A 24387-nucleotide genomic window follows, 5' to 3' on the forward strand; every position below is an offset into this window, starting at 1 on the left:
TATATACAAGACGTATTTTTTTCTAAATGTATATATATGTGCCAAAAAACGACAGTTTAATGCAGCTATTATGTTTCTTGATTGATTTTAAAGGCCAACTGGCAACGTTTAAATTTATTAGTTCCCCTGAAATAATGTATTTCAAATGTAAATTTTTAAATTTGGTTTTTCATTGACTAGGCACTCAGCCAAATATTCAGGATACATTTTTACTTTCTTCTATCTCTAAATTGTTTAAAAAAAGCCTCAAATTTTGTTAAAATGTAGGTGGTGTGAGGGGGACAAGACTAAGGTGGTGTCTGTTTTTCAAATGGCTATAAAATGTTTACTCTCAAAATTTGTCAGAACACAAAAATATTTTATCATTTATACACATTTTTAAATTAAAAGTCGAATAAAATTATGCTTGCATATTATTTTCTATTTGATTTTACTTGCTTGGCGCAATTTACTCATATTATCTATGAATATATAAACAGTGCTGCTATGAGAGCTGAATCTGCCTGAAGTTCAAAATTGGTAACTGATGTGCAACGTGCGTGCAGCAGATCGCGCTTTTGTGAGAACAGCAACGATTGGATGATCGAGTTAGTTTTCGAGTGCTCTCTGCTTTCGCTTTCGGCCGGCTGTTTCGCCCCTTAGTTGTGGTGACCGATTTATTGCGTCGGGATCAAAGTATTTTCGAGTTTCCGTGTCTTCGTCTATGCTCTTTTCGGTGGAACTTCAACAGTTTGATCCGCACATAAGTAGCAAACTTCTTGTTATGTGTAAAAATCCGGCTTAACAACCATCTGTAGTGGTGATGTGTTTGGAACGCCTCTTACAACTGCAGTACATTCGTGAGTACGCATTTTCAATTAATATGTATTTAATATTTCAAGTTTATTAGCATTTTAGAAATGAAGTTACCAAAATCATTTTAAACTTAATATTGCGTGTTACGTTAAATCAACTCAGTCTACAACTATGTTATATTAAATTTATTAGAAACACTTCAATTCGACGACGACGTTCCTTCCTTCTGTAGGGAAATTATCAACATCATCTGTTAGAATGTATGTATCATAGATGAAATTTTGATTATGGTTAGGAATATACCTAAGTCAAGATTTTTAAATGTGTAAGTTTATAATACAAAATACTGATTAAATATATCTCATAAGTTAACTCGAAATGTAACAAAAAAGGTTTCAACGTGTTATAGACATCTGAGCCAGCCGACTCAGCTCCCCCTGAAGTGCAAAAACTGTTTTAAACGGTTTTTTATGCAATTTTGCGCATTTATTTTAAAACATGCATTTTTAGGGAAGATAAAAAATTCCCATGATGGATAACCAAAAATAGGAATTTACACAAAATTCTTAAAACAAACTTAAATTATGATAATTTGAAAGGAAAAACACAGATGTATTACAAAAATATTCATAATTAACTTTACTTTTCCGTCTATTTTAAAGCATGAAACGCAACTTATAGCTTACCAGGGTTCACCAATTTTGCAATGTGCAAAATCGATCGAACCACTGATTTTGCGTAAAAAACCATCGGGAAAATCCACCAGTTTTAGGTGAAACCAGTGGTTTTTTACTGCTTTTCTTTTACTGCTTGGTTTTTTTATAGCATCATGATAATTTTTTTTAATAAAAATGATTGAATGTGTTTCGGAAAAAACGCGCAAAATTGCAGAAAACCCGCAAAAATACAGTTTCTTTTGCAATGTGGTGTTTCCAGGAAAAATGCGGCATTTTGGGATCTCTGCAGTTACAGCGTGTTACAATTAAGTTTGGATTTGTGCGTAGCCTTTCCTGATGTAATTCACTTTCAGTAATGGAAAATTTTCAATTTGATGAATTTTGAGATTTTTGAAAATTTTAAGTATACATAAATACTGGCCCAAAATTGATTTAAAAAAATACAATTTTTGCTCAATTTATAGCTGCGATAAATGATTTTTAGGCACTGTTCAATGAGACAAACTGTCGATGAACATGTTTGATTTTCCAGGAAAAATTAAAAATGTTCCCACCTCAAGTAAAAAATCATGAGACTTTTCCGGAAGTAAAAAATGACCTATCCATCGATTCGTCTATATCACAATTGAATGACAACTAACTTCACAATTGAAGTATGTATTCCCATATTAAATCATTTGGAGCTGCATAACTCGCGAAGTCAGCTCCTGGAAAAAATTCCCCTAATTAATTTGTTGGATGTGACACGATTTCAATTATTTCACCAAGAACTAAAACGTTGAGTCCTAAGAGTGCCCTTGTCAGAAATTAAGTCGATACCTCTCATAATGTTTTTAATAAAAACTTAATATATTTAGATCAGAATTGCACCTAAATGCATTTTTTGGAAATAAAATATTACTTAACACTACAATGACTGAGCAGTTGTGGATAGTATGTGTCTGAAATATACAAACATCATGAATTGGTGTGAAATGTACTGTAGATATAAAAGGAAGGAAAACAATAAAATTTCCCTGCGACAGATTTTCTTACTAAAAATCTGGGATATTTATTATCTGTTTCGTACATCTTTTCATACAGTATGGGCACAAATAATTAAAATAGTACGTCAGCGTCATCTCATAACAATTAAAATAGTTCATAAATCATCGCGTTCAATAATTTACTGACGCATAGTAGTCTGGCCAAAATTACAGAGCGCGTGTGCGTCGTCGAGAACAGATTCGGGATCGTCTCTGAACAAAAATGAGCGAGGACAAAACGCACACGAACATAGAGCCTACGTCAACACAATCGATGATTCTTTAACTGATTAAAACAACTCAACAAGTTTCGCATCTTTTACTCTAGTTTGAAAATGTTTCAACTGCAGATTGGGCAAAATTTTAAAAATTCTGGGCATGCAGGCCGGCGCTCCTCCACCAAAATTGACTGGGAGGAAGGTGGTGTCAAGCGAGAGTGCTAATTTCTTTTCTGTCATGGCCCCAGCGACTTGCTTTTTACTCGCTTGCGGATTCATTTTGTGCGGATAGTTTTTGAAAAAGTCGTGTCTTGATGATTAACAGTTTGAGAGAACTTTTAGATGGATGCATCTTGCTTTTGGGACTAGTCGATCATGAGTTCGAAATGGACCGAGCCAAGGCGGTCCGCACGGTCGTGTTTGATGTTCTTGGCCCAGGCCTTGCACTCAATGTTAATCAGCACTCCAGCTGCAATTGCACGCAAGGGAAAGCGTTAATTTAGTGAACAATCAATATGAGCAGGAAGATGTGTATTAACTTTGCACTTTCTAATAATGCTGTTGCGTGAACGTAATTAGTTGGAAACCTCATTTACAGCCTTAACAGATATGTAGAATAACATTCTAGTTTTACGATTAAATTGTAAAAAATAAAAAACAATGAAAATATTAAAAAAAATTAAAAAAAAATTGGGCAGTGCCTTGTGCACTAAAAAATAACAGTCCTAAAAGGCTGTTTGAACAAAATAAATATTAAACGGATAGTTTTAAACTACTTCTTCAACCCATATGATTAAAATGTAATTTTTTGAGTCCAATTTTCTTGGTCAAAATAAGTAGAGGTAAAAAGGTTTTAACTTCGCGGTGAAATGTGCCAAAATCGGGTTTCAATCAAGAAATATCTTACTTCGTGGTGCAACAAAGTGAACAGCTACAAGGGGGCTGAGGTATCCCTCGGAGTTCTCATAGGGGTAGAAGTATCCAGGGAAACCCCACTTGGGGATGTAATCGACAGCGCCGATGTTCTCAATGTCGGCCGGGTTCTCGCCCTCGCAGCTCACCCACACAGTGTTGAGCTGAAACATTTCCGCAAATTGATTTTACTCTGGCAAACGCGAAACGCGTTTTCAGCGCACTCACCTCCTTCTGGGGAACATTCTTGATGTGCTCCTTCAGCTTGTTAGGCATTTTATCGGGCAGGTTGGCGGTGTCGTTGAAGTAGTCTGGAACCCAGTCGTAGATCTTGTTGAGCTTGAGGAAGATGCACGGCGAGCCCTTGTGGAAGTCGTAGTTGTTTTCAGTGTTGCACGGGTACCAGTTCTTCACGTCCACCTCGCACACCTTGCCTGTTGGTGGAGGGTTGTCGAAGTCGCAGTTGTGGATGTTCTGGCCACGGCCAGGGGTCAAACCAGGCCTGCGGTAAACTGCAAGCATATATCTCATTTTAAAACACGTTTTCAACAGCATGTTGAGTAAAAAAGCAGAGAAATGAAAATATCAGATCAAAAATCTATAAAGATAAAACTTTGATGTGGTACAAATATAATTTCTGCACTCAGACCGATAAAGACTAACTTTTGACAGAATATTGAATCTGTTGAATTGCTCAGTTCATGGAATTATTATCTTAAGTATATATAGTTAAGACAATTTCATATAGCATTATTTAGTTGTATGCAAGAGTGCCTCACGGTTAAATTTTGTGTTGCCACATTTAGTCAGAGAAAATTTAATAAGTATTAAGATAAATACCAAACCGTCACTGGCGAGATTTGATTAGTAGCTGGTTAATCAACTAATGACGAAACCGCTAATTTTTCCACGTGAATATAGAGTGCGTGCAATCATGACGAAAATGCTTGTGACTTGTTCGTTTGACTTCACACGTATAATTAACTTAATTAAAATTCATCAGTGAAGCTTGTGACTTCTTCCGCAGCACCCGCTACACATATTAATTAGCTAAATTAGAAGTTGACATGCCCCAAATAATTGATCAAAAAAGCCAGTCAACGTTACAAGTGCTAGGCGTCGATTCTCTCTGTACTATTACTTGCATTTGTCTTGCCAGATCAGGGCATTCATTGATAAATGAGCTAATGAGGCGTTGACCATTAACTTGGTCGAGTCAGAGGTGGCGTAATGAGAACCGTGCGTGCAAGCAAAGAGCGCGTCCGTCCGCGAGATTGAGAGCCTTGACGCCAGATCGGCCAGCAGCTCGCTCTCACTTCTGAAGGTTGCCAGGCGCAGCAAAGAAAGAACGAAAGACTGGAGACACCAGGAGTGTCACTTGGTGCCCATAACAACAACAATTATTATCGCAACTCGCCGCCACCGCAGTTGCGGATTGTACAACAGACACAGACTGTTTGCTAAGAGAGAGTATAGTGGATCAGCGCAAAAAATAAAGTGGCAGACGCGCAATTATCGTGAACGGTGGGCAATAAAGCACCTCGTTTTTAAAGCTGTTCCCAAACTTGGTTGATTTGTATGTTCTAACGATGCAAATTTGAATTTGATCCACTTAAAATCATTCGGAAGTTTAATATAAAAATTACCATCAAGGAATTTGTCGAGCTGTTTGGTCCAGGGCTCGTAGTTCTCGGGTTTGGTGCCTTTGTACCAAATCAGAGAGCTATCCAAGTTAGGCTCCTGTGGCATTGGTCTGTATCCAAGGCCTGCGACAGATCAAATCGTAAGTTAAAATTCAGAGATAATCATAACGAAGACACGCACCAGGATTGGTTCCAATCAGAGACTCTTCAAGCTTCCAGCGAGGGATCCTAGGGTCCAGTGTTTGGAAAAACACCAACAACATGGCGGCGAACATAGCGGCCAGGATTCCATAGAAAATCAGGTAGAAAACGCCGATTTTAGCTGCAAGCAAAAAGAGATCACATAGTTAATTATTATTTTTCATCAGACAGCAGCTTAATCCAAGTTAATCGATCGCTTTGGCTTTTGTACTTCAGGACCAAGATAATCGAAGCTCTGATTACCAGAGATGTAAATTTAATTTTATGTGGCTGAAGTACTTTTTTCTTTACAAACGACTTGCAGGATCTGGTTAATTAAAAAATTGTGTTAAATTACAGCTATCTTACAGTTCCTAATATTTTTTCTTGAGAAACACCACAAAAATACTTCCATAAAAGTTTATATTTTGTTGTAATGTTTCATTTGGTAACTTTTCATTAAGAATTCATTTTAGAAAAATATGCTTTGTAGCCCCACCAAAAATAAATTTGGTAGATACAAACTTGTGTATTAAAATGAGTGAAAATTACCTTGAAAATTAAAAAAGAGCTATGAAATGACAAGTTTTTATAACATGCAAATATATTGACTAATTTTGATATAAGAATTAAAAGACAAAATTCATTATTTTAAATCCACAATTAAAATTTAATGTAATTCCCGTTTCAAGATAATGTATCTCACGAAGAAAAAAATTTGACGAATTCAACTGATTGTGAGCTGGTCCTCAAGCTTACAATTAATTAGGAGTTAGCCGAACGAGGTCATTTTTCCTCTCGAGAAAGATTTGGATTATTATGGTATAGGTATGATGCTTGACTTTCTATCAAGCGCAGCAGTCAGTAGCAAAAACCACACGGCATCCGGTCCCAAAATCTCGTAAGAGGAGCACTTAATTGCGATATACCACTGGTTCGACCACAAATTCGCGTAAAATTCTTATGAATCATAAATATCATTTTAAATAAAGCACAAATTAAACCGAAAAAGAAAGTCGAGAACAAAGTTTCATTAGAGGTAAATTTGTTGCACTGAAGCAGATTCTTTGAGAAGCTTAAAGAAGACGACAATGAACGGAATTTAGGATGTGGAATTTATGCCTTGCACAAGCTCAGATTGATCGATGGAAAGCATTATATCTAAGTAGTGGGTTTCCTTATATCGCTTTTCAATGAAAACTTGAAAATTTATTTCAGGGAATTAATGTATTCATTAGGGCATCGAATTATCATGTGAAAAAAGTTTTTTAATCGCTATACACTCATATATATTTCAAGCAATATCACTCCCCTAATAAACTCCCTTGCCGCATCATTAGGAAGTCAGTGGAAATTGATTTTCCGGCTGTCAATGTTTTAATCGCCTGGCCTGTTGTTGTGTTCCCAACAGTCGTTGATGATTAGCATCGTGGCTTTTTAAACACACGCGCAGCAGCGGCGCAACCAGGGCACGGGGCGAGAGTGAGCTGCAGAATGCGAGCAACAAAAACTTGGAGCCAGCGCGGAAGCACAGAGTTTCCGAGCAGCCCGGCGCTCGCACGCTCGAAAAGCTGCAATGCGCCAAGCGAATTGCAGCCGAAACGAACGAAATTCGGGCGACCCTCCGACGAGCGAGCGTTCACTGCGGCGAACAAAGCCTTCGCGCCGAGCCAACAAGTACTTTTTACGCATGCTGCAAGAGTTGGCCGCGAGTGAGTGTGGAGATAGTCGCGAAGTCAGAGGTCAACGCGATGGAAAGTTGTAAATCAACTCGCGGCGCTCGCTGATTTTAAATTCCGAATCTACTACTCGAGCCTGCGGGGTGAAATCCGAGTTAAGGGTTGCTTCCCTTCTTGTTTTGCGGTTCGAGACAACAAACGCAAAAGTACACAAGACAAGACGTCAAGCGTATATTTATAGTTTAAAGCTTCGGCGTGGATGTGCTCTTTTGTAAACAAATGCCCCATTTTTTGTTAAAATAGCTTGTAAATAAATAGAAACTTTCTCTATCTCAGTCAATCAATATTTGAATTCAGTTAAAATCAGATCTAATCGTACGTGACCGCTGGAGATTGTATGAGAAGGTCCTCAATTATTTAAAATTTTCCCCAAGCGAGGAAATTGGGTGCGAAATAATCGTAATTTGACTCAAACACCATCTGTTTCCAGCTCTATTATTCCCAGATCTCAATCGAAAAATGCATTATGCAAAGCCACCCCTATCGATGTAATGACTTCCGTTTCACGTCGAATGCGTGCGCTTTGTAGGCACCAAACAACGAATTTCAGGTAAATATTAAAGTAGCACGCTACTTGTTGAGTGGCAACTGGCGATCGGTATACATTGAACGGCGCTGAATGAAAAGAAATGAAATTCGGGTTGCATGCGAGTTGTTTGACCGGCGCACGCGGCAGACAGGCGGCGACGGTCTAGCTCACTACATAGTTGGCCTTTTTTGTTTGCTGCCAGGCCTGTTGAGTGTCAGTCATCAGGCGGCTGACTAAAATCAGGCCGACCCAAATGAAAAGAACCAAAGGTGGTAAAATATGACGCACAGGTCTCAGCAAAAATGAAGCCAACTAACGCTTGGCTTCAAAATAATTTACTGTTAGTATTTACGTGGTAATGAACACAAGGTAATAATTATTTCAAATCTAGTCAAATCTAGATCAAGCCATATTGGTCATATATATGCAGTTGATATTTTAGATCGCTGGGTGCAGGAATTTTTAAAAGAAATTTTGAACGCTGATGTAATCAAACAAAATTAAAATCTGCCGACGTAGCGTTTCGTTATTTGTGACGAAGTTGATTGCAAATTCATTCATTGCTGGCGCCTGCTCCGCACTCCGTTACGCAAATTTCGTCCTCCAGCCACCGCTGCCGCTTGCACTGTCAACCAGGCTTAGAAATGTAATCATGCTCACGCGCGTGCCACATGATTATTTAACCGAGCGTGCACTTTGTAATAATTTACAGCACACCTGTATTTGTTTATACAAACGCTGTCGCGCTGGTGCCCTGGCCGGCGTTTGCAGCCCGACCTGCGGCCTTGGCAGCCCCAGAATGGGGTCACTTCGCCATCCTCGGAGGATTTCGCGTCCGTCAAAGCTAGAACCGAGAGCTGCATTCCAAATCGCACTGCCAGCTCGATTCAATGAGTACGCTGCTCATTGTCTGGAAAGTATACGCTTAAACGCTTGGCAGTCGGCCCTGTTTCAATTAATATTCGCGCCAGAGGTTGCTGCCTTCACCAATCAAGACGGTGATTTAATGTTGCTAGGAGGAGAGATGGTGCTGAAAAGTTTTTTCGGCGTAGAACCGGTGAGCGTGAGCGTGTCAATGCAAAAGCCTTGTCCTCCAAGGCATCGAGAATCACGAAATCGTAATTTTTTTATTACGTTGTTGATTCGAAACTACGTTTCTTTGTTGTTCTTTAAATAATAAACATCTTTGAGAGAAAATAAAAACCGTTGTGCTGTTGCGTAGCACCTTTTATGTCGAGAAAATCCAAGATCATAGTCAATATATACACAATCCTGTGAAAATTTTAAAATCGTTGTGTTACTGATGAAACTCACTATTAGAGCTGATATAGAGAGAGTTTCTTGCTTTTAAGAGCGGACAGATTAGAGATTCTTACATAACATCAGTGTAATTCTACAGAATGCCTGGCAAGTAAATACAAATGGGGGATCGACGAGGCAATTGCTTTTTGGGCACCTTATCGCTTATCATTTTAAAAGCCATATCACTCCATATCACCCCCTCTGACCACAAATACGTGTGTTTTCAGTACCTCAGGGGATAACTGCAACAATTGATTTTCTATCAATTATATCTAATCTGCAGTACATTTTACAATCACGCAATGTGGAGGAAAGTTAGCACGTGCATAATCGAGCAGAGATCACCAATCAGATGGAGTCAGGGCCGGCTAATCAAAAAATCTGATTAATCCCGCTCATTTGCGTACCTCGTGCTAATAATCAAAATTATTCTAGCAAGCAACGGCGTGCTAATCTCGACACGCACAATGCTTCCCGATAAGAAAAAGTGGTCCTCGCGTGACCTTGGCACCGCCTGCGAAATGAACTCCTGAGCCGTGCTTTCCTCTGGAGCCTGTTTCGGTCGCACAAAAGGAAAATCCCAAACGACTGGTTCTCCAGCGACTCGACCGACTTTGGTGCTCATCTGATGGCACTGCCTTCGCACAACCATCTCGCGAGAGCTAATGTGCAGCTTTCTCGCTGCCGAAAACCACTGATGCGGGCAAATGTAATCACGCTTGATTTTGCACGCGATCAGTAGCCGACTCAAATATCACTGTAATTTAAACGTCTGTTGCGAGCCTCGTTGCCCAGTTTAATGCCGACAGAGGTTTGCGTTAACCGGATTGCAATAATTGCACTTTGCTTTTTTTCAGTTTTAAAGGTAAATTTATACTTTCATTTAGTTTTTGATCAGATTCGACGGTTTCTGCAATTTTCTTATTTGTAATTAATATATCGATACCCGGGGTTAGTTGTTCCGTATTATAATTAAAACGAACGTCATTCTTGTTGCTTTCAAACTTACTTTAAAAAAAGATTAAAGGAACATTTAAAGCAACGAGGATAAATTCCGATTGTATTTAAAATATTTATTTTTTTACTGCCGTGCGTGAAGAACAGAGACAAACAAGGAAAAGCCAGGGAAATCCCTGCAATCTATTTATTTCAAACCTGTTTTTTTATTAATTACGCTAACCATCTTTATGCAACCTAATTTACTGTGGGGTTTGAATGTACTTGCAAATCATTGATTGTGTAATATTTTGTTCTATTATGGTTTTATGCGTTAATTACTAAATCTTCTGGCTTTAAGAGTTCTTCTCATTTTCATTTTTACATTCCACTAGAAATGTTTTTGACAAACAAGAGTCAGTAAAAATGCTACTTTTTGCAGTAAGGTGTCAACGAAAGAAATCAACTGCTTGACATTTTCCTTGCTATCGCTAATGTTCTCTGCCTTGACGTTTTCGTACTTCAGGTTTTTTGTCTGATTGTAAAAACTTTAAAACCGAAAATAATGCGATTTAAATTAAAATGATTTAAAAGCTTTGTTAAAAATTTATAAATTTCTCTGATTTTTTTTTTTTTGAATAATAGAGCATTAAAACCGAAACCAAATATTGTATTGTAATGCTTCGAAAAATCAGGGGAAATTAGTTTCTCAATATCTAATTTATTCTGCGCAACAAGCAAAATCTTGCAGCTGAGAAAAAAAGCAACAGTGGCATGTGCATTTATAAACAACTCCCAATATTACTCCGTGCCTTATTGCTGGTGAAAAATGCAACAGCGCATCTGCGGTCTCTGCTCGTTGAAAAAACCTGCACGCAGCAGAGGTGTCTTATTGAAAAGGAATCGTTTTCACAGCTTTGTGGGCAATAATCGTCTAGGCCTTTAAATCTTCTCCCCTTGCTCCCCCCGGGGTGACGGTAATGCCAGTTGAAAAGCGCTGGTTGGTAAGCTTTGTGTGTTCGTGTGGCGATTGCGTTGCCAACAGTTACCCTGGGTCAGGCAAGCAACACCTGAGGAGAGTTGTGGCGTCTGGGGCGTGTCTGCCTGTAAACATCACCTGCTAAAGGCAACGCTGAAACGGACAAAAACGCCGCTTTTGAATTCAAAGCCTAACCTTTTTCGACGCTTTTGACTTGAATAATAGTAAGCAGCCTCTAGGGGCGCTTTTAGAGTAAGTTTTACCGCCTTTCAGCCAGTCTTTAGGATTGAAAAGTCAAATTTTCTGATTGAACCGAGGCTTAAATAATTATTTAGCAGTGGTATTTAGACTAATTTTTGCTGATACTCTTATGGTTTGAAGGTGGAAATATCCCCAAGGGAAAAATAGAGTTTGTGGCACACTTTTACGGGTATTTCGTCGCTCAGAAGGAGTTACAGGAAAGTAAAACTTGAAAGAACATAATCTCACCCACTTTTTGGTGCTCCAAGAGCCACATAAATATTGCAAACATTTTTCCTTCTCTAAATTCTAACCACGAAGCCCAGAAAGCCCCCGGAGAAAAAGCCCTTTCGTACGTTGCGGCAGCGTTCGTTCAAATCCCGGCCGACCGTTTTAAATTTAGCCCTACACGGGGTCGTCGGCGCATTGGTCCAAGCGGCCCGCCGGCCGAGACTCACCCCAGCTGAGGCCGGTTCTGCCAAAGATGGTGCCCTTGTCGCCGTTGTAGACGAATTCTTTGAAGGACTGCCAGCCTCCGATCACGGGCGGAGGGCCGATCAGCATGGGGTCGTCGTGGACGACCGTCTTCTCAGGCATCCTGGTGATTTGGTGTTCCTTCCGGGGGTCAAGTCAGGTCGCACTGAGCCGACCCTGCCTGTTAGTGGACGCGCGAGGTGGTGCTGCTGGTGTCTCCGAACCTGCCGGCCGAATGACCCTCGCGCTCGCCTGCCGCTTTCCCCTTCTTGCCAGGCCAGCCAGCCAGCGCCTTCCGATTGGCTCGCCGAACGACAACAAAAATGCGGCCTGACGTCACGCTCATTTGCCGTGCGCTCCTCGTGGGCTCTAGCGCCCTCCGCCGCCACCCGGCGCCTGCAGGTGCACTGCCGCAGTCTTCACGGCGGCCGGGCCAGTTAATTAATCTGCCTGGATTTCAAGCGCCAGGATTGTTTGCTCTTCATCAATTGCTTTTGGAGTGCAGTCATTGATGTCTTTTCCATAATATTAATATTTTAGACCGGTGATGCGTGATATTATAATTTCCCACACTGTTAACTTTTGTTTGTTTCACAGTTGATCCCGTGAAATTAGCCCTATTAAAAATGGGATTTAAAACTAAGTTACCTTTGCTTATTTAAATTCCAAAGTTAGCAAAAATGGTAATGGATAAATATCTTAAACTGAAAGTTTGAGGTTTAACAGAAATCGTTACATTAATCGAAAGTATGGATGCAAATTTGCAATAAAACATTTTGGTTTCCAAGTTCAAGGATCACTGGATCAAAATTTTTTTATGAAATACTTTAATAATGTTCAAAGAAATCGGCTACCTTTATATATTTAACTTTCCAAACTGAACCATCGGTGAGATGGGTGCCAAGCAAGCAATATACCTATATTAATTCAACGTCATCCACAAATCACAACCTGAAGATTGCTGTGCAAATACCCACTCCACTTAGAAATAGGATATTTCATTTAATTTTTCTGACTAATAAGGCTTACAAGCTATTTTTAATCAGTTAATTGATTTTTTACCTGATCTTTATATTTGGTCTCTTTCTATTATTATAATAGTTTCAAAAGAGAGGCTTATATCAAGGGAAAAGCTCGGTGTCACGTGCAGGTGCTAATTTCCAAATCAATGAAACAAAAAAATAATAAATTTGAAAGGGTCGTGACGCAGAGAGGGAATATGTGTAATTCTTGAATTTATTCCTTGTAATTTTTTAATTCGCTTTACTAAAAGTGCAGTCAATCGCTTTCAACGAAAATCTTCTGCTGTATATATAGTATATTAATTTTGATTTGGTATAAAGTATGGTAGGTGTGGTCTAAAGGGACGAAATAATCAAATTAAAAAATTGTTCACTTCGATTTTTTAAAATTTGCCACACATCTTGTACAAAAAAGATATAAATAAAAGTTGGTTGTTGATTATTGCAATTATGTCGATAAATTGCTTTGAAAACAAAAATTTTCCGTCTCCCATGCGGAGGCATAGTATTCAAATCAATTTCAAATCTCGCAAACTTATTGCGAGGCAACCAACTGATAAGGACATTTAGACACTCGCACATTGTGTTCGTTTGGATTCTATATCTTGGGCGCGTGTGCCGACACTTTCGATAAAACCACACGATGACGACAACTACACGGGCCCCTTCTCCATATTATTTGTCAAATATCAGCAGCCATCGAGAAACATGCAATTCTAATGGAGTGCAAACACATGAGGGATTTAAGAAATGCGTAATGTGCAATAAAACTTAATTTATTTCTGTTATCGCGACAGAGGCGATTAAGTATCGTTTCTGACGGTGCTGCGAGCGAAGCGTTTTGGGCACGGGCGAAAGCTCTGCGCTGGAGCAATAAAGGAGCAAAAGAGCTGCGAATGCGGCACGACGTCGGAAGAGTCCTCCAGTAAAGTAACACAAGAGAGCGCAGAGAGTGTTTCTGTTTTTATGAAATTCTTGCCTTTGCGGCTAATACATTTTGGCATATAGAGTTCAGCGGAAGGAGCTTTCCTCATACATGCTTTGTATAAGAACGTCTCTTTGGCATTCGTGCTTCGTTGGAAATCATTAAAAATTCATTTTTATATTTGGCAGCTAGTGGACACAAACAGCTAAAAATAAAACTGTTATGCTCAAGTTGTTCAAGCAAAGTTTTAACGTGATGTATACCTGCTTGGATTCCAAATCCTAAACTTCATTAATTTTGAAAAATGATGTTGAAATGATTTGAAAAATTCCCAGGTTGAAAGTGGAAATTTTCCCTTTGCTTGTACGGTCGGGATGTGAAATTTAAAAATTGTAAAAGGAAATCAATAGCTGAATAAATTTGAGCACTGGTTTAGGTTGCAATTTCAGCAAATCCCAAGCCTCGTCAGCATACCTGGCTATTAAAATTCCCACCAGTGACCCGGCACATCTGCACTCGGACTGACAGAAGAATAATTTATGATCAGAGGCGAGCGTTGCTCATTCACATTCAAACCCCCTACCGATTGACTCTGATTTTGTCTCCTTTGCAGCAATTTATAAAATTTCTCTTTATGACAGCGAGTATAGCTGTCCTGTTAAAAACTACTTTGCGCAATGCAAATATTGAGGCGTTTTTTGGCCCTGGTCGGCCCTGGTCACCAGCTGGTTGCTGAATCCATCAAATAAATTTCTTTATTTGTTAGTCCTACTTTTTCAAACCAAGTGATTCTTGCATTTATACAAACCTTTAAAATGAATCTACTAGTACCCCATGTGAAATTTAAATTCAGCATCCTCATGTAATAAATATCGCTGCTGAATATAAATTTCAAATGACGTACTATTCAATTTTTTTCAAATGACGTACTATTGGTTCATTTAAAACTCTTTTTTTTAAATTTAGCTGTGAGAAAGTTCGGGGGGAAAGCTTTGTTTCTAAATTCAAAATAGAAAGTCGTGTTTTTTGCCACAGTTAATCAAACCCTTTTATGTTTCCTTTCTGAATGTGATTTTATTTGTTCACATCTATGCAATTATCACTGAAGTAATTTATATTAGTGATATTTATTTAACATTAAATAGACCAATTAGAATAAATTATCCAATCGAGCTTGTATTCTGTTTCTATGCTATTAATTTACGTTAGATTAAAACCAGTCATTTCTGTATGTATCAATTCACGCTTAATTAACATTTAATCATCAGTGTTATTACTAAATTATCCCAATTAACTCGCGTGACACAAACGGGTTGATCGTCAGCTTGCGGGAATAAAATTTGGACGGTGCACAAAGGAGCACGAGCGCGTGCATGCGATCTGCCCCGCCGAGAAATCAAAGGCTCTGTTGTGCCTGATGTCTTTGTGTATTTTCGTTTTTCACTGATGATTCGCCTGCTGATCCCACCGGCCACCGCCAACAAGCGAGCGGCGGCGCATCCCTCGATCGCCATTCACTCAGTGTCACCGTGTCACACGATCGACCAAAATAGCCTCAGACCGAATGCGTGTTGTGTGTTTTATTGTTCGATTTTGTACGAGTTGGCCGGCCAATCCGTTTTATCTGAATCTCGAGCCAGAGATGCGAACAAAGATTTTTTCCTGTTTGGATACGGCCGTCACTTGTTTGCCCAGCTAATTTGCACTCAACCGTTAAATGGTTTTGGAGAGGGCCAAGCTTTAGTTGAGTGTTTTCAAAAAAAGGGACTTGAGTGCTGAAGGCCGAACACTTTGGATTGCATAACGTGGAATGCTTGGGAGACAAAAGGTGCAGTTTGTGTCCCGCGGGCGTGTCTGTTCATTAAAAATAGCGAAATAGAGGCTACAGCCCGCAAATAACCATCCCCCTACACTACCAACAGTTTAACTCGCTCGCATATTAAATGAGAATTAGAACAGAGCGAGGTGGGGAAGAGCCATAGAGAATGATTTACCAAAAGCTGGCTGTTCAACATGTTCTTATTCAGTTTTTTTCTTTTTCTAACATTAATAGCATGCACAACTATATTGTAAGTAGGGGCGTATTTTACTAATTTTGTCTTGACCAACGCAATTTATATCAGTGGTGTTAGCAGTGCTGATTAGAAAAGGAATATATATATCTCTTCTTTTTTACTTGATGCTACATTAGCATCGTTATCTCTGAGTCAGCAGTCAATCTTATAGCCCTTATCCACAATAGCGATGAAGAAATCAAAGTATATACAGGTAATTAAAATCGAATACTTCATCTTTCTGCAATTGATGTTTTTCATTTAACTTTATATTTTTCTTCTTAAGAAAATTGTGAAGTTAGAGATGAAAATTCTTTTCCTAACAATTTTAAGAGGCCCTTAAGAGGGAATATCTCTAACGTTTCATGCAATATTGTTTATGATAAGATTATTGGAATGCGTAAATTTTAAACTTATGAACGGTGATTGATATAATCTACGCAGCGGTTAAGCATCCTTCTAGAGTACACTGTGTCAACTTTATGGTTGTGAGGCAAATTGAGAATAATGTGCACGACAAAATCTTTCAGAATAGCTCTAACCTGATCTAACGACAGTAAAATTGTGCAAAATTAGGTTCAATCAGGAACCTTCCTTAGATTTAAACAGAGCAACAATTGAAAATAATTTTAAATGTTGAGCAAAAATCAAATGAGGACCGAGTTATATATCTGATTTTTTCTAAGTTCTTGAAAAGTTTTTTGCTTGATTCTGATTGCTGCCATGGCCATCTATCCAGTGGTGTGAGAAATATGAGGTAAATTTCCCTCCTTGCGAAATATATGATTCTCAATTGGGAATCAAAGCTCGCCACATAAACTGCATGCAAACTTTGGAGCAGTTTTTTTTCCAAAAGTTTAAATGGCAATTTGTGAAAGTTATAGCTATTTCTCAACTGTTAGAGAATATTCAAGGCAAAGGTAAAAATTATTTTTCACATCCACTCCAAATAGAGTTTCTACATCACGAAAAAAGTGTTTTGGTCGTACTGTTTCCGCACGTATCATTTAGACAAGTGAAGCCACGCAAGTCAGGATGTAACCCAAGCCTAATTTTTCGCGGTTGGCAGGTGTCGCCGAAGGGGTAGAACATCCACATACATATGCTCTTGTACGAATTATCCTTTGTATGGGCTCCCTCCGCGGATAATCGGCACATGTGAGCATGGAATGCCAGCGGGCTGCGAATATAAAAGCAGCTACAATAGAAATGAGCGTGTGTGTATTCCTCTCTATATTTATGTCTGGTGTGTTGCAATAGAACGGCTGCGGTGCGGCGGCCGTTGCTTCGGTATTAGTGCATGTGGTAACAAGCGTATAAGCAATTGGTGGCCCCACTGCGGCCAGTCGCATCTTCAAATGGGTGCCCTGATATTTTAAGTAGTGGCAATAATGACGGTGACGTCTTTTATCAATATAGAGAGCTAGCGCAGAGCCGTCGTCGCCACCGCCGGCCGCCGCTGAGTGAGCGTGGATGCCAACTCGGAATTAACAAGTGACTTCCCGTCCTATAAAATGAAATATTAAATGTTAGCATCGCCCGCTCGTCCACGACAGGGTCAGTGATACGCCACGAAGCCGTGTCGCCGAGTCTGGAGTCTGCACCGAAAAAATCTCAATTTCTCCACCTTTTTAGATAAAAAGTGGTGCCTCTGCGGTGCTTGCAGCACCTGAGATCGCGCCTCTGAAACGCGTGGCGCCCTCCCTTTTCGCAGAACCCAACTGCTCAGACGGTTAATTCGAGAATCTAACACGCGAGGCACCTGTTGAGAACACGTGCATGCGTGTAAGAGTATGTAATATATGAAGAGCAACTTTTAGTTTTAATTAGCAGGAAACAGCATTTAACTAGTTGCTTCAGCTAATTGCTTATATATCCTCGTGTTGCAGTTAACAAAATTAATTGTGAATTACATATGCTAAGCTTCTATGCATCATGAACATTTCCTCTGCCTAAAGGCTTTCATACTTTGACGCGCCTGACCGCACTGCCTTTGCTCAAAAGGCTAAAGGAATGAAAAAACGTGTACCATGAAGCAATATTTGATTCAAAATTGCAAATTTTACAAAGGCCTGGAAGATTTATATTTTCGATTATTGAACTTCGTTCCCCTTCATCGGTTTGTGTTACACGTTATTTCTGAGTCGTAAAAGTTAATTTGGTATAACATGTCCTGCATTTCCCCCTCTTTCAAAAAGGATTATTCCAAGATGCATTTTATCAATTTTCGCTGAACCAGCTGAGAAATTAAATATAAAATTGGTTTAAGTTTGAAATAAATTTTGTTCAATTAAAATTAAAACTCACCCCAACTGGCTGGTGTCCTTCCAAAGAATTTATTTTTTGAGGGATCATGGATGAATAGTTTAAAGCTGAGCCAGGCAGACTTTTTCGGCTTAGGTTTTCTCCAATACGACTCATCCATCTTGAATCAACCTGAAAAATGAGGAAGCTTAGCAAGTCCGTTCTACTTCGAAATTTCGGAAGACGCGCGCATCACAAAATTACGCACCTACTTTCTCTACGGCAAAAGTGAAAAACAGGTTTACGATAGCCTAGAGTGAATATGAGACGATCGAACCCTGGACATGCGTTTTCTTTCACGAAATTATAATGTGTGTCAGATCATCTTGCCGTCCATGCTCCGCAGTGAATGCAGATTCAAGTTTGCCTTTTAAGCACCACTTGAGTGCGGGAGTAATCATTCCTCACCCTTTGGTAAAGTAATCTCTCAAGGGAATATTGATTAATTGCATGTGCACAAGGTGTGCTTTAATTGCCAGATAGTAATGCACATCGTTCAATCAAATCACTAACGTTTTATAAAAAATCATACAAACAATGTATCCCCATGAGATCGAAAAATCAGGGTGAGAAATATTTGCATCAGTGATAACATGATTTCTCATTCTATTGCACTTCATCGACGTGAACTCTCCAATGATATCGGTGAATTCCCTTAGTGATTACGAAAAATTAAAAAATATTCGTATTTGCCAATTTAAGGTAAAATGATAAACAAAAATATTTGTAGATATACATTATAACGGGAAGAATTTGATAAACATTAATAACCAAGTAGAAAAATGTCTCTGGCGTCTCAAAATTTAATTTCGAAACCGTCGTCCCTTCCGTTGCTCAAAAGTTGAAATCAATAGTGAAAAAGGAGTTTGAAATGTTGACCTCAAGGAATTTAAACAACAATCACGCTGTTTGGTCGTGGTTTCGATTTGATAAACGATTAGAGTAGCTTAATTGCTGCAGCCTCCATACGAAGTTGACGTAAAAGACGTGTGGTATCAAAACACTTAAGCTACTTCGCAACAGAAAAAGGGGCTTTTGAATCTTTCGCAGCGAGGATATTTTGAAGACTGCATAAACCTGCGGGCAATTAGTGCAAATTACAAGCTTGTTTTCGTGCGGCCTGTTCGAGCACAAGGTTGAAACCACTCGAAAATGCGTTCCATGGAAAGCAATCCACTGAGGAGAACCAAAGTGCATTCGTGTGACCTTCCTGAAAGTTGCTCACAGCGCAATTTTCACACACTCGGTGAGAAAACCGGCTCGTCAACCGAGACGAAAATTTGAATATGTGCGTTTGGAAACCAATCTTGTTTCGTGCAAACAGGTTTCTTACGCACGTGTGTCACAAAATATTTTCTTACTCGGCTAATGAGTTTGGAACAAGGAGTGCGCACGCAAGAAACTGGCCTTTCGTCGCTAGGCCAAGGTGGATGGATGCATTTTCAATGCAGTTGTTCTGCGCCTTAGATCGTTAGCTGAGCTTATTTTGGGCTTGTTTAGTGCGTGCCTAATGCCGCCAACTGCCTGCGGAGAGTTTGTTAATGAAAATCGCAGCCGTCAATTATTGAGAAAGCCAAGCGGCCATTTGGCTCTCTCTCTCTCTCTCGATCCCTGTGCTTTGACCACTTTGCTGGTCCACTTTGCCTTCTATAAGAGAGTTGGTTAATCACGGTCTGTCTTTTGTCCAGTTGTTTGCAGTTTGCTCAGCGCGAGCGAGCGAACGGACGATGCTCGTCATCAGTCAGAGGTCACAGTATTAGGATTGACGAGTAGAGAGCAGTACTTGCAGAATGAGGGCTATTGCGTTAGCTTCATTATAATCATTGAATTATGCGGAGGCAAAATGAGCCAGTTGATGAATTAAATTCAGCTTTTAATAGCCAAGAAAACATTTAAATCAAGATGTAAGAATTTAACTATTAATTCCGGTCCTGAAATATTGCCATACATGGAGCTGTTTAATGGAATTTTTAATGAAACGATTTCATTTCAATTTTTACTGACTGCTTTTAGTTTCACGAAATTACGTAAGCATCATTGATTGCTTTCAGAGTGGAATGGGTGGGAAATTCAGCGACTCTGGGCCACAGTTGGATTTGGCCCCAAAAGGGTGGCTTTGCACTTCAGGGCCAATTGAATTTTCCTTGCCCTATTTATCCGTGTCCGAGGACCGGGAAGAGCGCATTTCTTTTTGGAGAGCATTTAAATTATCTTGTACTTTTTCTTTTGAGTGCTCTGACCACGGGACTAATTAGTGATAAAATCAGGTTGTATATCTTAATTCTCAAACGCTGATTTCGGGTTCAAATAGAACTACTCTATTAAAATCAAGATAAATTAGAACCAGTTCTGTAGCTCCAACTGAGCTAGAGTGACTTGCCCTTCCTCGGTCAAAGAGAATAACGGGACAGATTTTTATCAAATATCTGAGAAATTGGACACTTGGAAGGCTTGTTTTTTCGTAGAGTAAAAACTTTTAAACTATGTCCCCGCCGCTGATTGGGCATGGGCTGTTTGATCACACAAAACATCACTATGTAAGTTTATAAAACATTTTACACTCTAATGCTGCTAAAAGAGGTTGACATCAAACGTCTAATTTTCTAAGTTCCAAAGAAATTTTTTTAAGTGTCATTATTAACGTATTTTGGTCTTGGATCCAAGAAACAAATTTCCATGAAAATGGCAAGAAAATAGTCAGCTTTCGGAGATAGAAGCCGTTGAATGGGGCGTTTAAGTAATTCCGTTGCCAAGGCCAAGTTTTACAGGTTCTTATTAGAGCAGGGAAGGGGGAACCGAATATTATAATGGAACCAACAAACCGTATATACACAGGAGCATATAGCATTAGAGAGGAGGGAAAACAGAGCAAGCGGCTATGGAAATTTTGTTTCCTCTCCCACTTTTCTCTGCTGTGCATTTTCAAAACAAAAACTCCGTCCACGGGTCCACGTCCACGGACACAGCGTATATAATATATATGCAAACGCTTTTTCACACACATGCCGCGTAAATCAAGCCAAAAGCATTTACGCACGTGAATCGGACCGAACGTTTATTTGAAGTCGCGTGCTGAAATAATAAACCCTTCATCGGAGAGTTATAAATACAGCGGCGATGGCACACTTGTATCTGGACAGATTTTGCCCACGACTCGAGTGTAATGCACATCTAAAAATAAATCGGGCACAGTGCGAGCAGCAAGCTTGAAGGCAAAAATGCGCGAGAAGGTGCCCGCTCCGGCTAATCAGCAGCCCTATTTTTTTCTAGGATGAACCATCTGGCACGCTTCTGGAGCGTTTGTCTTACATAAATGAAAACAAGAGTGAAGGCCGCAGTAAAACGAGCCACAAACAACTAATTATTCCTGCAATAATAAAAACGTTTGCTACGAAGAAGCAATCCGATACTATAGGGTGGCCCAGAGATAAACTTGGACTGATAGCTTTGAGCGAGTGTGCAAAAGTGCCCCACGCGCGTACAAAAATCGCAGTGTGGGTGCTAGAGTGGAGCAGATGCACCAGGGACGCATGCAATCAAGCAAAATACCAACTTTTGTCTGTGTTTTGGTGGAGCGTTGGAAGGAGCGCCGCTGGATTCCAGACTGCCGCTGCCAGAAAGAGTTGAAAGCAAAGCACACACACACAGCGGAGGCTGGCTTTGGAGGGGGCGCCGCGCTGCTGCTGCTGATGATGACCTCTGTCCCTCCCCCCTCCGCGCGTGTCACCAGGGGCACCAGTGCGTGATGCTGGATTCGGCCCTTTAGAAACGGTCCGTCGAGCACCCACCAAATGCGTCTCGGACGCGGCGGCAACAAGTTGTTGTTGCTTCTTTCGGCCGCGTGGCCCGCTGCGATTTTTCGCTGCTTACGATCTTAATTCCTTCCTTTCCGGACTGCTAATGGCGGATATGGCAGTCTCTGCCGCTAAAGAGGTCTAGTTGGCTTTTTTATTGCGATTAGAGTGAGGGAGGAGGCAGCGCTAGCCGCACGCACATCGTTTTTCTTACCCACGCTCTCGCTCTCTGTGCCGATGGGAATCATTGGATGTGTGTCGGGATATATCACACAGCCTCTTAACTGAATCACTTCATTGTCCCTTTTATTTTATTGCGTAATCCCATCACTACATTTCCACGTTCAAAGGCCCGTTTCTGTAAAACCTTAAATATTCCGCCAAAAAATTTGAATCTTAGTTTTGAATGAATATTTCATAGCAAGAAAAATTTAAAATAGACCTGGAAGGTTGCTATAAATACTCACAATTTTTACCCGTGGCAGTAAATAAATTAACGACGAAATTTAAAATAAATCCAATTCTACACAACATGTTTATCACAAACAGACACATAGTCGTTTGATGTAAAGGATTGGCATAGTTTTTATTTTGTTACACATTAAAAAGCAGTAGCCGTGTTAGGCGTGATTAAATTAGTAAACACAGATAGTCATGTCTGTTTAGGAAAAATGCTGATTATTCAACTTTTTGTGGTTCATCAGAGAGGCGTTGAAAATATTTTCCATCATCCGAGATTGCTATTTGAAACTTAAATCAACTGTTTTAATTTTCTCTGACCATCTAACACAGAAAATACGGTGTTAGAACTTTTGTTGCGCAAACAGGAGTTGCTGACAAAGTGATCCTTTGAAAGAATATTGGCGCTCGGTAGCGTCAGAAGAGGGTGCAACATTAATTTACAGGGAAACCAATATTGAGCTCGTGCAGCGATTGACTGAACTCGTTTAATCAAACAGTCAGTCCATCAGCCAGTGTTGCGATCAACAAAGTTGTCACATAAAATTAAGTTCACTGCCTCGCCCCAGCTCGTCCAGCAATCTCGGAGCAAATTAAAATAAACAAATTGCAAATATGCCATAAAAAGATGATCGATCGAGTTGCCTCCGTGACGTTGGCTCCATTTGCGAATGCACAATCAAATAAAAATGGAGAGAAGATGAACAATTTAATGAACAATGGCATTGATTGGAGGCTGGCTGCGATAAAACTGGTGTTTCGACCCTTGACCCGGCCTGCCACGCACATGGGAGCAGCACAATTAGGTTATCCAGCAAGCCGGCTGCTTTTTGAAGCCCCTGTGAGCTATGCAACCGGCTTGTTGGCCGACGGTTCTTTGTGACGCGATGACACACACCAGCAGCATCCATCAGTAGAGGCAGCAGGAAATTAACAATTTGCAAGAGCAGGCGAAATTAACTTGTGTGGAGCGAGCGAATTGAAAAAAGACGCGGCTGCAAAAAGGCAAACCGATCAAATTGGCTGAGATTGCTTTTTTCTATCAACTCCAATTGATTGGGGTTTTTTTGCGGCAACACAATTTGCTAACAATAAGGTGTTTACCCAAAATTATTGCGGCATTGTTTCAACTATCACAAATTTGAACATGTTATGCACCGCTTTATTTATTCAAGGCGTTTGTTATTTTATTTGCCAATAAAATTTTCTCCAGCCTTGAAACTCACATGAAGAATAATTTGTATAATATATCCTTTTGTAAATCTGTTCTTGTCTGTAAAGTTAAGATCAAGAAATAGAAAGAATTTATTTTTACGGCGCACAAAAACAAATAGCTGTCAGAGTGAAAATTTCTTTTTAGCTTGAACCGTATATATATTTGTTAAAATGAATAACTTTGCACAACGAAACAACGGGTTAAATATAACGTCGTTACACGATATTCTTGGCATGCAGAAAGACACAATAATCTATTCTGCATTTTAATTAGGGGATTCAAGCCCGGTAAATAGGACATAGAAAACGTATTGAAGCTCATACTTTTAAAACATCTATAATAACTATTTTAATCTTGTCTAAAATATCATTTAGATATATTTCAGTCAACTAAGCCTTCAAATATTATTGCTATTTCAATCTTTATGTTTGGGCTTTATTTGAGGAATTTGAGATAACACCGTCTAGATTCTATAGACGAAAAATTAAAGTGAGGTGGGGTATTTTCTATGTTTTTTATATTGGTAAAAATACGACTGTTTTTAAACTGTGCTAAGGTACATTACATGACAGTTTGTACACATTTTTCCAAAATTTCGGGTGAAGCTAAATTCAATTGTTTCAATCTGCGAATTGTTTTAGTCGAAATATTAATTAAACATTGGAATCTCAAGTCAATTTACCAGCTTTTACTAAGCACTGCATAACTATGTAGATACTTTTGCCATAATCTGCTTGTAAACAAATTTCTTTTTAAACACCGAATATAAAAAATAGATTAAGCCATGCATGAAAATTTATTTCTAAAAAGAAGATATGTCTGGTTGAAGAAAGGTGATAGAAAAGCTTAACGTTTTTGGTAGACAAATTTTTACTGCACCCAACAAAATGTGGACTATTTTAAGCGTTTTAAGGGCGTTAAAACATTTTCACGGACGGTTTTAGACGGAGTTTGGCATTTGCAG

At 39.5% G+C, this 24387-nt stretch overlaps 1 protein-coding gene across 2 annotated transcripts; it reads right to left on the minus strand.

The window, feature by feature from the left end:
• Positions 1-2483: 2483 nt before the first annotated feature.
• On the minus strand, positions 2484-21641 carry LOC135942000 (sodium/potassium-transporting ATPase subunit beta-2-like). Of its 2 annotated transcripts, XM_065487858.1 has the most exons (7): positions 21508-21641; positions 17958-18086; positions 5452-5592; positions 5274-5393; positions 3856-4139; positions 3623-3791; positions 2484-3184 (listed from the first exon to the last, which is right to left on the minus strand). In XM_065487858.1, exons 2-7 carry the CDS (start codon positions 18073-18075, stop codon positions 3081-3083), a joined length of 936 nt encoding a protein of 311 aa, XP_065343930.1. In that variant the 5' UTR covers positions 18076-18086; positions 21508-21641; the 3' UTR covers positions 2484-3080. The 2 variants fall into 2 exon arrangements, with proteins under 2 accessions (XP_065343930.1, XP_065343929.1); XM_065487857.1 differs by lacking the exons at positions 17958-18086; positions 21508-21641 and adding an exon at positions 11634-11903.
• Positions 21642-24387: the final 2746 nt, after the last annotated feature.

Source organism: Cloeon dipterum, chromosome 4 (assembly GCF_949628265.1).
Source record: "Cloeon dipterum chromosome 4, ieCloDipt1.1, whole genome shotgun sequence".
Taxonomy (NCBI): domain Eukaryota; kingdom Metazoa; phylum Arthropoda; class Insecta; order Ephemeroptera; family Baetidae; genus Cloeon; species Cloeon dipterum.

Excerpts from the sequence above, each read along its gene's own strand:
- LOC135942000 (XM_065487857.1), bottom strand. The coding sequence starts at position 11,772 with ATGCCTGAGAAGACGGTCGTCCACGACGACCCCATGCTGATCGGCCCT. Across the intron at positions 4,140-5,273 it reads GCTCGACAAATTCCTTGATG|TTTACCGCAGGCCTGGTTTG; the intron begins GTAATTTTTATA and ends ATATGCTTGCAG. Across the intron at positions 3,185-3,622 it reads TCACTTTGTTGCACCACGAA|CTGGAGTGCTGATTAACATT; the intron begins GTAAGATATTTC and ends GTGCAATTGCAG.